The sequence below is a fragment of the Ictalurus furcatus genome, chromosome 1 (assembly GCF_023375685.1).
Source record: "Ictalurus furcatus strain D&B chromosome 1, Billie_1.0, whole genome shotgun sequence".
Lineage (NCBI taxonomy): Eukaryota > Metazoa > Chordata > Actinopteri > Siluriformes > Ictaluridae > Ictalurus > Ictalurus furcatus.
The window spans coordinates 15,526,767-15,543,566 of NC_071255.1; the positions used below are offsets into that span (position 1 = coordinate 15,526,767).

General features: G+C 38.4%; 1 protein-coding gene and 1 non-coding gene across 2 annotated transcripts in view; both read left to right on the top strand.

Annotated features, from left to right (window-relative positions):
• npr1b (natriuretic peptide receptor 1b) overlaps positions 1–10,881 on the top strand; it is a 51,721-nt gene extending 40,840 nt beyond the window's left edge. Inside the window, exons 15-23 of the mRNA XM_053628584.1 lie at positions 87–246; positions 1,308–1,463; positions 4,175–4,343; positions 4,587–4,733; positions 7,153–7,276; positions 7,511–7,579; positions 7,824–7,998; positions 8,242–8,340; positions 9,741–10,881. Coding sequence (XP_053484559.1) covers positions 87–246; positions 1,308–1,463; positions 4,175–4,343; positions 4,587–4,733; positions 7,153–7,276; positions 7,511–7,579; positions 7,824–7,998; positions 8,242–8,340; positions 9,741–9,889 — 1,248 coding nt within the window. The 3' untranslated portion in view covers positions 9,890–10,881. The remainder of the gene's footprint in view (positions 1–86; positions 247–1,307; positions 1,464–4,174; positions 4,344–4,586; positions 4,734–7,152; positions 7,277–7,510; positions 7,580–7,823; positions 7,999–8,241; positions 8,341–9,740) is intronic.
• Positions 10,882–12,391: 1,510 nt separating this feature from the next.
• On the top strand, positions 12,392–12,463 carry trnaq-uug (transfer RNA glutamine (anticodon UUG)). The gene has a single exon. It is a non-coding gene; the product is annotated as a tRNA-Gln (tRNA).
• The last annotated feature ends 4,337 nt before the right edge of the window (positions 12,464–16,800 follow it).

The following is a 16,800-nucleotide window of genomic DNA, read 5'->3' on the forward strand; positions in this document are numbered from 1 at the left end:
GTAAGAACAGTTTCAAATAATAGGTGAGCACTTCTTTCCCCTTCTGTAAGGTCCAGCATTTTTCTCTTCTTTTTTTTTCTTTAAAGGGAATGGCCTTCCTTCATAACAGTGTGATTGTATCCCATGGTAATTTGAAGTCCTCAAACTGTGTGGTGGATAACCGCTTTGTGCTGAAAATCACTGACTATGGGCTGTCAAGCTTCAGGGCTGAATCCAACAGCGAGGACGCTCACTCTTACTACGCACGTAAGTCTGCATGTAGTTATACACAATGCCAGCAATTCTTCTGAACTGCCTTCACGGAGAACTTCTCTTTCTCTCATGTTATAATAGACACTGAACAACAGATTAATGAACAAAAAGGAGCCAAATAAAACAGAAAGAGAACAGAAATGAGTTGCAGTTTTCATAAGTGTTTTTTTTTACCTAGCCTACTAGGTTTAAATGTTATAATTTTATTGTAACAGTATGAGTATACAGTGTTTTACTATCAAAAAATCTTTAGTTGTGCTGTCCGTTTTGTCTCTCTAACAGTGTTATTGTGGAGAGGTGTGAATTGTTTGCCCTGCATGGGGCTCACATCCCACCCCTTTCCAATTGCCTTGCTCAACAGCATCACAATACTCTACACACAGAAAAACCCAACAATGTCCTGACTAATCTTATAACAGACTTGTGGCAATAAAATAATTCATTTGTTTATACTGATTGAAAATGTCCGATAAGTCGATTCCACCGGCAAAATGGAACACCAGTGTACTGTGAGAAAGAGTTCAAATGGGCTAAAATCAGTGAGTGAGAGACAAGACTGGCTGTTGAGGAATATTCCTGCTTGCCCTATTAATTTATTCATTCATGGAAATTGTCATTACTTCATTTATACCTCTGTTATTTGTTCAATGAAAAGGGCACAATTAACTAAAGAATAAAACACAACAGGACATGCTGTTATACGAAAGCAATCAATGTTGGGATGGTCTGATGTGACCTAACGAGTAACTGTTTGATTATTTGATACAAGGATAATAATTATTATTTGTTAAGTAATAAAATTTTTTAATCCATTTATTTTTAGTCTTAGATTATGGTAAGCATCTGCTATACAACTCCCTCTAAATTAGTTGTAGAAATGCTAATGCGAGAGCACTTTAATATAAACCTGACATTTCCATTGCACTGATATCAGAGCTGCATTGTTTAACAGATTTGAAAATTCAACAGTGCTCTGGTATAATGCATGTTATCTCATACCAGGTGTAGGAGATTGTAACAGCACCAGTGTGATATGTTTGTGTACCTTATTGTAGGGAAGTTGTGGATGGCTCCGGAGCTGTTGAGGATGGGCAGCCCTCCTGCAGGCGGCACACAGAAAGGAGATGTCTACAGCTTTGGCGTCATCCTGCAGGAGGTGGCACTGCGCAGAGGCGTCTTCTACATAGAGGGCGAGACACTCAGCTCTAAAGGTCAGACCTGCCATATAGACCCTAAATCCTAAGCTTTAACTATATACATCTAAATCTACAACTAAGACAATAAGAGAAGACAAATCGAGTTTGAGAAAACTATCAAGACATCCTCTAACACTTGAATTAACAAACACGTGTTTAGTATTGTGCTTATCTGCTTTTGTCTTGTTGTTAGCAACCTAATGTTATTTTAGGTTGATTATTTTCTATAAAAGTAGCTCAAATGTCGAAAAAGCTTAGTGATTTGGCATCTGTAATGGATCTACTGAGTGACATGCTTGTCTTTCCTGAGATTACATTTCAGAGCAGTTGATATGGGTTCAATGTCGAGCTGGGTAGAGGTTAAGAGCGACTGAAATAGTGCCGTTCTATCAGCTTGTTATCCACAGTGCCTTTGTGACAGTTGTCTCCATCTTCACCTCAGATTATAGGCTTTATTCCTCTCTTAGATCTTCTGTCTCTCAGACTATATGTCTCTGGCTCTACTGCCAATTACACTTGAAGAGTGCACTAATGGAGAAGAGCTTTGTCTGCTTCCTGTCCATAAGGGGAGGTCATGATTCACTCACTCAAAAACACATGCCCACACATTAAAAAATATCAGCTTCAATTTACTCCTTCACCACAACTCTAGCATCTAATGATACAGCTCTACACAGAAACATCCTCTTAGTCATCTACAGAGGGAGGATGTCAGTTTAGCCGCCTGCTGCATTACAGCAGTTGTGTATCACAACTGTAATTTACAAATTATGTAAAACGTCATTACCAAATCCTCATTTCAGAATCTTTGCTTTGTAATATGATAATAATGATCATAAATCTTTGCTTGGTAATATGATGATTGTACTCAGACGTAGCATCTTAGCACTGGGGCTATAAGTACATAATTAAATAGAAATATAATTAAATTACTAGATTCATTGTAGCTGTGATGTAATTTAGGGAACAATGACACATCAGTTTATTTATATAGAAAGACTATTTAGCACTGTAGAATTATTATACTGCTTGGTTTCAGAAACCGTATTGAAGTTTACAGTTTTAGGGAATTTTCTTTTTTATTTAAGAAAGTAAAAAAAAACAATGTTGCAATGTGAACCTTCCATCCCTAAAAGTATGGTTGGTTCAGAGTTTGAATAAAGTGATGCAGAGTAAACACTCAGCATCTTTTGTAATTTATGAGTTCAGGATCACATTTTGGTGAACAATATATCCTTCCATTCATTCATCTTTAGTAATTGTTTTCATTGTTGTGGTGGAGCCTGAACCTGGGAAAACTGAACGAGGCAGGACTATTCTTTGGAGGTCGGGCCATCGCAGGATATTACAAACTCACATATTCATTCACACCTACGAGCAATTTTAAGTAGCCAGTTCAGTTACCGGCATGTTTTTAGGAGGAAACCCAAGCTGACAAAGGAGGAACATGTGAAACTACAGTATGTGTTTGTTACACCAAGTTATGCCAGGTCTGCTGAAAATGGCTTTGTTCAACAGTAACATAGTCCATAAACAACCAAAACAGTATTCCCTTTATGTATTTTATGTGGGTAAAAGGATGATTTTCCAGTCTAATATTATGCTCAAAAGATAAAATTACATGTTAAAGCGTTTCAGAAAGTGTCTTGATTCTTAAAATGTCATTGTGAAACAGAAAGGTCAAGTTCCCTGTTACTGCAAGAAAACAGAGTATTAGGTTCAGCTGCCTGTGCTAAATCTGGCTTTCAGCTATTTGCCCTCCCTGACATTGACGCTCTACTGATGCTATCAGTCAGTGAGGCTCAACATTTACTATTGTAACACACACACCAAGACTCTGATATGCACATTCACACATATTTATTACACATATTAAATCATATGTAAGTGTGGTGCTATTACTGAGGGAGCAAAGGAGCAAAGATAATGATTGTTCACTCCAGTGCTCCTCATTATACACACCTGAATGTGTCATACAAATTTCCTCCATGAGGCTGACAGCAACAACATATGCTTCCCATAATAATGGTATTAAAGGCAGAGATGCTGACAAAATGGCAGAGAAATAGAAAGATAGAGAGAGACGGATGTAAATACACAAGAAGCGGGTGAGAAGATGCTGTCACTGCACTCCCAGTGCCGTTCAGAGCTTTGACTACATACAGCTGAGACTCGCTCTCGTATCTAATATAGCACCATTTCTAAATGTGTGAAGACACAGAGCTTTTATTACTTTTCACTGCATTTCAGTCTTTTAATAAAAAAATCTACTTAGAAGTAACAATTAATTAGGGCTAAATTAATTAAGATAAGATCGCACCATTCAGACACCATTTTCCTCTTACCTTAATGACAGGCTGTGAACACTGTATGAAACAGTTTACGTGGGTTAAGAGGATAGAACGATTGGAAAATGATATAAAAAAAAAAAACAATTAAAAAATGAAACAGATGAAAATGTTGCATTCCGTATGAAAATAAAATGTGAGAGCTTAGCAAAATGTTCTCTAAGGGACACTGCGACTCCATAACTGTTCATGTATTCACTTCACTTTCAGTATATTGTCTGAGACTTGGCTGTGAATGAAAGTCTGGACATTTTTCTCAGCTTGTCCGTTATATCATAGAGTTCAGGAAAAACAGAAAAAGATATGCGACTTGGAGTTTGATCTCTTTCTCTCTCTCTCTCTCTCTATCTATCTATCTATCTATCTATCTCTGTGTAGAGATAGTGGACCGTGTTGCTCTGGGTGAGTGGCCGTACCTGCGGCCAGCTGTTAACACCCAGGCACACAGTGAGGAGTTGGGGCTCCTGATGCAGCGCTGCTGGGCAGAGGAGCCTGCAGAGAGGCCAGAGTTCAGCCACATTAAAGTACTTCTGCGTAAACAGAACAGGTACTGCTCTCATTTTTATACATACACACAATTCATTTAGTCTGCTTGATCTCAAATAACATTTTGCAGTTCACTCACTTGTTGCCATTCCAGCTGCATAGAAGATATTGTTCTTGATATTCATATTTATATATTTACATTCATTAGAAGTCACTCAGATTTGACCATCTTCATAGCACATATAACACTCAGTTTATGACTCTGGTGCTCACCTTCTTCCTGTTGTTCTCTTCTTTGTCTCAGGGAGCACAGCAGGGATATCCTGGATAACCTGCTGTCTCGGATGGAGCAGTATGCTAATAATCTGGAGGAGCTTGTGGAGGAGAGGACACAGGCTTACCTGGAAGAGAAGCGCAAGGCAGAAGCCCTACTCTACCAGATATTGCCCCAGTTAGTCATTACCACAGTTATCACATACATAACCATAGAAGGAAAATACACAGCCTGATTTTGCATTATTACCATTGAAGAGACATATATACATATAATAATATTGCTCTACCTAATAATGCCATTACTGTATTGAACAAATCCTGGTTAAATGACGTGTCACTTTATCTTAAAATGTCAGAAATCAATATTATTGAGGTGACATAGTGTTGTATATTGATTGATTAGTGACTATAAATTGCCCCAAGGTGAATGAGTGCACAAATGTGACGTCCCTGTCACGACTTCCCCTTTAAGCAGCGCGCTGTGGAGCATGTGAGTGCGCGTGCACGAGCAGGTGCGCGAGCACCTGCTTTTCCCTTGTTGACAGTAGTAACATTTGGACACGTGTGTTTGTTTATGTTTCCGTCATGTCTCCTCCCTGTTCTGTCATTGGCTGGGATTTTCAAGTGTGTCTGCATCGCCCTCAGCTGCAAGCATTTATGACACTGATCATGTCCGCATATATACCGCGCGCCTCCCAGCACACAACGCGGAATATTATTGTAGCTTAGTCTAGAGTCCTTACGATAGATAACCATAGTCATAGTTCATGTCATGTCATGTCATGTCATGTCATGTCATGTCATGTCATGTCATGTCATTTCATGTCATGTCTCGGTTCGTTTGTTTAGTTCACGCTGGTTTCTCCGCTACCAGTCCCACGCTATTGTTCATGTTTCTTGTTTTGTTTCGCGACCCTGTATTTCCGTGACCGCGACCTTGATTCCTGCCTCGCCCCTTTATGCCTGTTTGCCGATCGCCTGAACTTTACATATTACTGGATTACGTTTGTGGATCACGTTTTGGATTTGTCTGCCTGTCTCTCTCTTAAATAAAACTGTTCATACTGCACTTGCATCCTACTTTATCGCCGTTACGTCACGATACATGACAGTCCCATTCAGAGTGTGTTCCTGCCTCCTGCCCAGTGTTCCCAGAGTAGATTCCTGACCCAGTTTGACCCTGACCAGGATAAAGTGATTACTGAAGATGAATGAAAAAATACATTACATTGACGAAATAAGAAAACATATACAAGCGTAGTATATGCATACTCTACCACAGTTTTAACATTTAAAACATTTTAAATGTTTTAAGAAAGCTTAGTGTTATAAAATGTTGTACATTAGTACAAATTGAAAGAAAAATAAAACGAGCATAGCCAGATCATAATGTTGGTCTGGTTCACTAGATAAATTGGGGCATAGCTACTCAAGAATTAAATGTCCTGCGACCAACTAATGTAAGCTTGCATAATTTATTTCATTAAATTGGTTTTATTTGTGGGGCTTAGTTTATAATTTGCATTCATTCACCTTGCACAAAACCATCGGTTAGAAGCAAGGGCAAATAAAATGAACGGAGCTCCTTTAGCTTCAGCAAGTGATGCTGAGTTCTAGTACTATATTGTGATGGAAATGCAAATCATATGGTGTAATTGTGACAATCATAATGATTACATAATATAGATGCCAAAACAGACTAACATACTGAAACCCTAAAGCAGGTAGGTATTCAACTAAAATTTGTGATGGTCCAGCTTTATAAAATTCTGCGCTTACAAAGGTCGGGATTTGCAACTTACATGACTGAATAGTGGCAACAGTTATCTTTTAATACTTATCATTACTGATTAGTTTATGCCTATAAATAAGACACATCGGTTTTAAATGATTTGTTTTGTTTTGCAGTGGCATTTTACGTTACATCTAGCGCCACAGACTTAGAATAGATGAGACATCTGTTTTAACATTAAGAGAAGAATGCATGCAAAATTTGTTTTTGAGCCATGTTGTCACTTCACTAATTAGACAAATGAGGGTAAATACTGGATATGAACATCTTTGGAAACTTTTACCTGTCTCGATAAGTTGCCTTTGGATAAATAATTGACATAAATGCATGTAATTAGCTGCAACAGGGAAGCCATGATGGTTCTTGTGTAGAAAACTGGAATCACTAAATTATAGCCGGTTTTTTTAACTTTGATTGGTTCTGCTAGTGTTTTTTAGAGCACCCAGTACCACCAGTTGAAGACTCCTGCCCTAAGGCCTGGCTACTAGTTCAAGAAAGCGATTAGGGCAGAAATAGATATATCAAATTTTTTTAATTGCATTTCCATGTTAGTGGGGAATGTGCCTTACAATAACATCAACAGTATTTTTCCACATGGCTGGCATCTATTAAAAGAATGGTGAGCCCTAAATCCCTCTATAACCCTATGTATATATCATTATCATTATATCACACAGTGATGCAAAATCTAGAATATAACACAATGTGTGTGTGGGTGAGATGTTGCATTATATGCTGTGGTACTAATATTTGTGTTTGATGATCCATGTGTATAAAATCTCAGTTGTCTCTTTTCCTGTAGTTCAGTGGCAGAGCAGCTGAAGAGGGGGGAGACCGTGCAGGCTGAGGCTTTCGACTCAGTCACCATATACTTCAGTGATATTGTGGGTTTTACTGCCCTGTCTGCTGAAAGCACACCTCTGCAGGTATACAACTCACACTGAAGTTACACACCTCCCTAAGCTGTATGTCTATTATTATTGCCTTAATTGTCACTCATTATCATATGTACTGCATGTACATATAACATGTATTATTCTTTATTGATCCACATGATGAATATTAGAATGAATAATCATAATATATAAGAATCATTTTATCCACTGTTATGAAAAGCTGAAAGAAAATGTATCATGATTTGCTGTTTTTTTCTCATTTAGATAGTGACTCTCCTTAATGATCTCTACACTTGTTTTGATGCTATTATCGACAACTTTGATGTTTACAAGGTATTTCTGACACACCACTCTCTTTTCTTCAAACATTTTACAGACAAAATGTTCAAATTTCTTAGGATTTATTCTTCTGCAAACCAGTACACGAAATTATAAGTGAACCGCAGCATTCAATATTTTGTACCACTGTGTGATATAATGATAATTTAATTATCTAGAAAAGGGCATTTTTCCCATGTTGTCTAATTGAATGTGCAGGATCCGCATTTCTTGACTCCGAGTGTCGGTTGTCCTGTAGGTGGAGACGATTGGTGATGCCTACATGGTTGTCTCTGGCCTGCCAGTCCGTAATGGGAAGATACATGCGTGTGAGATTGGCCGCATGTCCCTTGCTCTGCTTGAGGCTGTCAAAACATTTAAGATTTCTCACCGACCGGACCAGCAGCTCAAACTGCGCATCGGCATCCACAGTGGTGAGCATAATACAAGCTCCTGTATATGCTGAAAATTTACTGTAAAGCTCTATATCCATGACTGGGACTGATGCTGGTTTGGGTAGAGCTTGCTAAAGCTTTTTATTAATAGAATAATTATGTTACTATCAACCCCAGTATAGGTCAGCTGTCTAGAACACAAACCCCAAACTGCCTTTCACTATTTAAATCCATGAGTTTGTGCATGTGTGTGTGTGTGTGTGTGTGTGTGTTTATTTTCAGGCCCTGTGTGTGCTGGTGTAGTAGGCCTAAAGATGCCTCGGTACTGTTTATTTGGAGACACAGTGAACACATCATCACGCATGGAGTCCAACGGCGAGCGTAAGTTATGTAACACGGTGAGCTTCCAAATCTCCATGTAAAAAAGTACATGGATTTTGTTCAACCACAACAAATAACAATTTCTGGAAATAAAAGTACTTATAACTACTCTTATGGTTAAAGCTTGTAATTTTATTTGGAGTGAAATAAAATGAGCTCCTCTCCCTGTGTTAAGAGATGGATAGAAATGCAGAAAGAGAGGATGATTATTAACACTCCGGCCAAGAAACTTGGCATACGTCTTTTAATGCAAGACCATGACTCATGGTGTTACATGGTGTAACAAACCATGTAAACCATGTAGAAATACTTGTATTTGTTTTTTTATGCACTTTGTTTGCAGACTTATTTGAGATTTGGACGACTAATAAATAGTTTTATTTAAATACAAATGCACACTGTATTTTTTTTTCATCAAATGCATGCATATGGGAGGTAAGTAAAGTCACCTTTCTGCTAAGCATGGTGTAGCCCCACCTTGATGGGTTGATTGACAGGTGAAAGGCTGTGAAAATGATGACAGTCTTTGTTTCCCCTAATTTTCTCCACAATTTGGTCATTTGAAAATTCCCACCCACTAGCCAGCTCTTCCCTACCAACTGGGGAGGGTTGAAGGCTAACACATGCTTTCTCTAAGACACATGAAGCCAGCCAACCAAATCCTTTCAAACTGTTGCTCATGCTGTATCACAGGGAAGCATAATACACTCAGATGAAAACTCCATCTACTCTTTTCCACATATGAGCTCACACATGCCCAAAATTGATTGTTGTTATTGACAGTGGAGTCAAACACGTATGCCACCCACTCCCACCCAGAGAGCATGGCCAATTTTGCTCCCATGGCTCCAGTCTATGCTACCAACTTGGCTCAAACCCAGGAATGGCTGTGGCATGATTAACTTGTGATTTCCTGACCATAGGGCAAACTATCTTCTGCTGCACCACTCAGGAGCATCTTAAGTCTATTTTGTCACAGAATCAACACAGTAGTGAGGAAATGTTATGGCTCAATTTTGATCTATTTCTTGTATGGTGTTTTTGATAATGGGATTTCATATGCCTTATTGGAGAGGGCAAATGGCATAATAAGGTAAATGTCATTTCAGTATTCATTTTGAAGCCAATACTGCATAACTGCCAAAAAACATATCCATGCATAGTAGGGAAAAACATTTTTAGAGTCTGTATTTGTATTTGAATAAAAGCTTCAAAAGCTGCCCAAGTCTCTCTGTCAGTGCTATTATACCACAATGATGAATGCAATTAAACTTGAGTTTTCATTCTGAGCCAAACTGAGGAAATTTATTGTCATTCAAATATGTAGTCAGAATATGCTTCAATATTTCATTATACTTTAGTAAGAATATATATTGTACTAATGACATATTTATTGACAGCCTTGAAGATCCACGTGTCATCTGCCACACATGATGTGCTGCAGGAATTTAACTGCTTCCATCTGGAGCTGAGAGGAGATGTGGAAATGAAAGGCAAGGGCAAGATGAGGACCTACTGGCTGCTGGGAGAGACAAAAAGCAGTGAGTGAATGGAGTCAGGTGCTGAACAGGACCCAGACAGTACACCTAAATCCCTGCTGCCAGGACGTCCGCCCTCCGTGTGCACAGTCCTTCACCTCTATTGCAGTATGCAGCATTATTAGAGTTGAACTCTAGCTTTTCTACTGATGGAGAAACTAAGATGTTTTATACAGTGTGATCACCACTTATTGATATTTGGCTTTTATAAATTAAACATGTAATGCCATTAAGATCCTGAGTGCACATGTAATCCCATTAAACAAATCTAGTAGTGTATATGTGTCTCAACATTTTGAGGTGTTTTAGAGAATGGGTGCCATCTGAGTCTGAAAATTGATATTACTATAACTTACAGGATAGAAATTCTGTTCAGTTTTAATTGTGTTCAGTTTTTATTGGGATTTTGTCCTAATTCAACTGTGTAATGTGAAAATAATGATCAATTATACTACTATATAATTTACATGAATAACATCTGAATTCACATGAGTAACATCTGTATTTTCTTAAAGATTGTACAAGTGGTTATTTTCTGTGACAGGTACACCTGGCATTGCATCTAACTGTTGAGATTTGCTATTGTTTCTTCTTTTTTTGACAGTAAATCTAAATTAATTCTCCATATCTCATTTTTTGTCAGTACTCAATTTTTGAGATTATATATACATATAATGTAAGAGAATCATTTGACAGTGCTTACACGGTGTATAATTACACAGTGAGCCGAAAAGACATTTGTTTTTTTACTTTCATTTGAAATGCACACTGTTAATCACAGTTTGTGCTTTGGGGAAAATGGTTAGTAAATGTTTAGATACATATACATCTGAAATACCCGAAACACTCATACAATGTTTTGCAAAGTGTCATTTGTTTTATAAAAAATAAATAAATGCTGAGCAATATATGTTTTTAATATTGATGTTTCAGAGTTGAGTTTGTTCTAGATAATATAAAAGAAATCACAAAAGTGATACTTCTTCCAAGTGGAACTCAGCACACTCAGATTATAATCCCAGCCTATAAATTGATCGTATTTTACTAATGCAAGATGTCCCTGATTTTTAATAGGCGTTTACATTGTTAACCAATTAAAATCCCCCCCTTCAGAAGAGGGAGAACTTGGCATCAAAAACATTGTAATCTTTGTTTAATTTTAAATATTTATTTTTCTAGTATATTAGCATGGCCTCGAATAGTCGGAGTATATGAGGAAATTGTTGGAGCTTGGAGTTTTTTTCAGAGATTTTTCCAATGATATTCAGTGTATTTTTGTAATAAGTATTAATTTGTGGATTTATAATGGAACATTAACCGCCCACATAACACCAAGTGCACTAAGTAGTAACTACAATTTAGTTATTGTACACTATGCTGAATAATATACAACATGTCATAATAACACACTGTTTATATGTGATTGCGAAATATATGCTAGTGCACTTGATTTAATACAAGTGTTGGTCAATTATGTTTATCCACTAATCACTAGACATACTGATACGTAAAACGATATGCTGAGATAGATTTACATGATCTACACCGCCATCTGTTGGTTGTATGAGTCCTTGACTATGAGTAAAAAACAAAACAAAAAAAAAACAGTTTTTTAACAAAATACAGTGTTTGTCCTGAAAGTATAAAGAACCTTTATGCGGTTGCTTGTATTCTTGTAAAAATATTCAGCTTTTTCTATAGTTGATGCGGATGGATCTCCTGACACAGTGGTTCCATGGTGTGATGGTTAGCACTTCAGTCCTACTTCTCCTTGGGTGACATATTTATTGTTCAATTAATTATTTATTTATGTTCAATAAATAATTTAATGTATGATTAAAACTATTCGCAATAAACAATTCTTCAACTTCTATTTTAATGTGCTGCAACAGGTCAAACTGTATCTAAGTGAGTATATCAAAAGCGACTCAGCTACTGACTGTAAATACTGTATGGGGTTGGACAGTGTAACAGGGATTTAAAAGTGAAGTCTAAATGTCTCAGAGGTCCTCTAGTGGCTGACTTTAGTCCAGTTTTTTAATTTTACTCCAATATTTTTAAATAAACGTTTTAAAACGTCTTCTGACATAAAGAGAGACGTCTGTTCTTTGCTTTTATCACAAGTCTTATTTATTGTATGTCCCACCAAGCCCCGTTTTATCCAGGATGTTCAGTTTTTTCTGGGGTCGATGTTGGTGGATCTCCTGAAATAATTAAAGTGTAGTGGTCCCATGGTGTAATGGTTAGCACTCTGGACTCTGACTCCAGCAATCTGAGTCCAAATCTTGGTAGAACCTGCATTATTTACTGGGCAAAGTACAAGAGATTCACAGGAAATGCTAAAAGGTTTAAAACGTCTACTGACACAAAGAGAGACATTTGTTCTCCGCTTTTACCACACATCTTATTTATTGTATTTCCGACCAAATGTACTGATCCATATTCCATTTTCATTATGATATTCAGTTTTGTCTTGTGTCGATGCCAATTTCCTGAAGGTTGCTTTGCAGTGTGGTTCCATGGTGTAATGGTTAGCACGCTGGACTTTGAATCCAGTGATCTGAGTTCAAGTCTCGATGGAACCTATATGTGGTTTCTTGTAGTAAAGTTGTTCAGCTTTTTCTATGGTCGATGCAGATGGATCTCCTGACACAGTGGTTCCATGGTGTAATGGTTAGCACTCTGGACTTCAATCCTACTTCTCCTACAGGTCCACAAGGTGAGAGACCAGCAAAATGGACTCAATGGAGCGCCATATACCCAAAACTTGGATCTCGGCTTGGTTATCATTGGTGAATCCTGTCTAGATGCAGCTCGCTCACAGACCAACCGATGGAAGCAAGAACGAGCACCACTCTCACTTCATGCATTGCCTGATTCATCTCACTGTGAACAGTCAAATCTCTTGCACTCTCTACAACCTATAAGGCTCACAGCTCACTTGTGTTCCAGCACCATGCTCTGAAGATGACTCCTTGGGGAGAAAGATCTTCCAATACACAGAGGATGACAACAAGGTTGCCTCCTCTATATAGGACAAGCAGTTCATCAAGCAAATGGATAAGGAGATGCTCATCGATGAAGGAAACAGCTGGGTAGCCCCACTCTCCTTCCACACATCAAGATCACATCTGCCTAACAACAGAGAGCAAGCTCTGAGTCACTTTAACTCTCTTTGTCGTACTCTTGAATGAAAGGCTGAGATGAATTCCCTTCAGGCAATAGATCTTTGACCAAGATCATGCACAGCTGGCTCCACCACTGGCAGAGTGCTGGTACCTCCCTACATTCAGACTGTCACCCCCACAAGCCAGGTCAAATCCGACTCATGTTTGACTCTTGGAGTGTCTCTTGATGATATGTTGCTGACTGCACCAGACCTGAACAATGGTTTGTTGGGAGTTCTGATGTGTTTTTGGACATGAACAGGTCAAATACCGGATGTGGGTCCACATATTTGGCAACAGCCCCTCTCCAGTGCTAGCAACCTATAGCCTCAGATGAGCTGCTCTACACAGAGAGGATGAGTTTGGCAATGCAGCAAAGGAGTTCATACATGGAGAGTTCTATGTAAACAATAGCCTCAAATCTCTGCCCTCGTAACTGAAGCCGTCAGCCTACTCAAGATTTGATAGTGCCTATACCATCAACCACCTACTGTATAATAAGTGATTAACTGTGATAAAAATAAAACCCTCTTACCCATCAGAAAAGCACTGTAACCCATGGCCTCCAGTGGCTTAATGCTTTTATAAAACGGTGACAAAACAAATTTTAAATACACCATATCAATAAAATAGATTTTTTAGTTTTATTTGTATTATTGCTAATATTTGCAATTAACAATTCCTCCATGCCGATAAATTTCCTGAAAGTATCTGCGCTCAGGGGTTTCATGGTGTAATGGTTAGCACTCTGGAATCCAGTGATCCAAGTTCAAATCTCAGTAGAACCTACATCACAACTGCTTGAACTTGGTTATGTTTGGCCAGTACTCTTGCCTCATTCAGATAAAAGCATCAGTCACAGGTCTGGGGAAATTATAGTGCCTGTAATACCATATGCCACCTACACTATAATAAATAATACTTAGGTTTCTGCAGGTGTGAGAGCTAGAAGGAAAATCATCAAGCGCAGCAAATCTTTTCCTTAGAAACAGGTTTGTTCTAATCTAAATGTTGACTCATTTAACTCTGTATTTTCAGTTGGTACCCTTCATTGGCTACATTACTTAAATTGACATTATGGATAATATCAGCTCACTAGCAAATGGTAGCTTAGTCCAGGGGTTCCCAAAGTTTTCCAGGGCAAGGCCCCCCAAATGGCATTAACATTTGACCGAGGCCCCCCTTTTGCAAGATGTCTTTAAAACATATTAAAAATACAGACTTCTGAATATATCCCCCTTTTTTATTAATAATTAAATCTTACATCTTTACATTACATTACATTAGGAATTGATTGTGTGTGTGTGTGGTTGTCTGAGAGTGAGAAAGAGAAAACATACTAGTGGGAGGGATGGGTACACCAAATTGTTGAGGCCCCCCGGGCGTCTCCTGGCGGCCCCCACTTTGAAAACCACTGGCTTAGTCAGTCATGGCTCAAAGCTCTCAACAATAAAATCAATATGGCTGCAAAAATTATACAACTTCAATATAGCATTCACATATTACTTAATAACACTGTACTTTGAGTTACTATATGAACTATATTAACTATGAACTATATATGAACTATAATATCTAGATACCATGTCCATTGTCAGTATGGTTGGCTGAGAGTTGTACCCACCGCCTATCTGGTCATATCTACTGCACAGACACTGGCTCCAGTTTTTGCAAGATGACAATTCCAATTTCAACCTAAAAAGGTTTTAAAACCACACAATGAGAGTGAATGTTGCCATATTCGTTATAATACAATAAATTCTGCTTATAAGTATTACTACATAATAACTCTGTTATCATTGTGTTGTTACCATACAGATTTATTATCATGTTATTATTTTGTTATTACAGGTGTGGGCATATACTAAGTGCTTAAAAGAAGAAAAAAAAACTAGCTATCCAAGTAGAACATAAAAGCTTGAGCTGCACTTACTTCATTTCAGTCCATCATAATAACTGTGTATACAGTACAGTATATAGCTATAGTATAGAATATTATAGTATAGTATAGGACGGCCTTTGCAAGAAAATACCATTGAATTTTTCACCTTGAAAATATGAAATTTCACAACAATGTTAGGGGTTTTTTTTTTCATTTCATTTCTTTCCTTAACAATGTGACAGTGAATTGAGTTCATAATAACAGTATACATATCAGATAGAAGGTCCTTTGCAAGAAAATGGCATTAAAATGTTCTACTTATTGAAAACGTTTTGCCAGTCTCAACATAAAAGACATCAGACTATTTCCTTCAGAGCACGTTCTTTATTTTCTTGCATTTTTGCCCAGAAATTGTGACAACAAACTGCTTTTGGACAACAGTGTAGAGATCTTACTATTAATTGTCATCTCTTTCCAATTACTACATCTAGTTATTGTAAATAACCAGTATTTTGAAAAGCTATTTACATTAAAAATGGATTGCTCTCACTGAAGAAACATTTTCAGAAGAAACATTCCCCTATTCAAGGGAAAATTTGTTACGTATAATAATCAATAATAAAAAATAATAATAATAAAAAAGTCTGTATGTAAACTAGTCGATATATTTGGACTAAAACAGGCGAGCTGCAGCCTTTTTTACAGACAGGTAGGTACCGTCAACCGCCGATAATCGACCGGAAATAAACATCAGCTGTCCTGATACTGTCCTGTCCGGTCGCTCCTCGGTATAAGGGTAATTTTATCGTCGAAAAATAGCGATTCCCTTCTGCGAACTCGAGGCCTCTCTGCCAAAGTAACGAAGCCGTATGGAGTGGTGACTTTTGCGAGATGTAGTAAAGACATGGCCGGGTCAGATGGAGAGCAAACGGAGTGCAGCTCGTCAGTGAGCGGGAGCTCATGCAGCGGGCAGCGGCGGCGGTGGAGACCTCGCTCCGGTAGTGAGGATGAACTCGGCGTAGAACAACCCGGAGGAACCGCGAGCACACACAGCGGAGGAATAGTGAAAGGAGGCACAGTGTCTGGAGTTAGCGCCATGTCACGAAGTGTAACGTGTCTCCTCCTCGGCGGCTGATTGTCCCGGGAGCTTGCCTTGAACGTTTTTGTGGGAAAACCAGGAGGCTGATAAATTCTGGACATGTCTCCAGGATGTTTCTGTGAAGTTCTCCAGGTCTGCTGGGCTTTCCAGATAATTTCTCCTTTTCCTCCTGTCGATTGTGATGGTTTTTACTATTTGAACGAATGAAACTGACTAATTGAAACACTTTACTGAAGCTGTGGAGTGAATTCAGTAGAGTTCTCACCATCCCACTTGGACTGTACCGATGAGAGGTGAATAAAATTACAGTGAAGGAGAAATATAGCTGCTTTTGGCTCTCAGACTCCACCCACAGCTCCACCTGTAACCAGAGAATGGCTTAAAAGATGAAAGTGGATTGTATCTCCTAAACCAAGACAACTTATTCTCACTGAGATGGAAACAATCAAACATCATTTAAGTTAGATGTAATTTGGCAAATTCCTACGATTTAAACCGTGATAGCGGGTATGGTGGTTTAGAGGTTTGCACGATTGCCTCGGACCTCCAGGGTTTGGGGTTTGATTCCTGCCTCTGATCTGTGAGTTTGTATGTTGTCCCTGTACTTCGGGGGTTCTTCTGGGTACTCTGGTTTCCTCCCCCAGTCAAAAGACATGTGTTGTAAGCTGATTGGCATTCTGAAATAGTTGTGTGTGAATGTGTGCGCGATTGTGCCCTGTGATGGGTAGCACCCAATTCAGGGTGTTCCCTGGAATAGGCTCCAGGCTCCCCCGT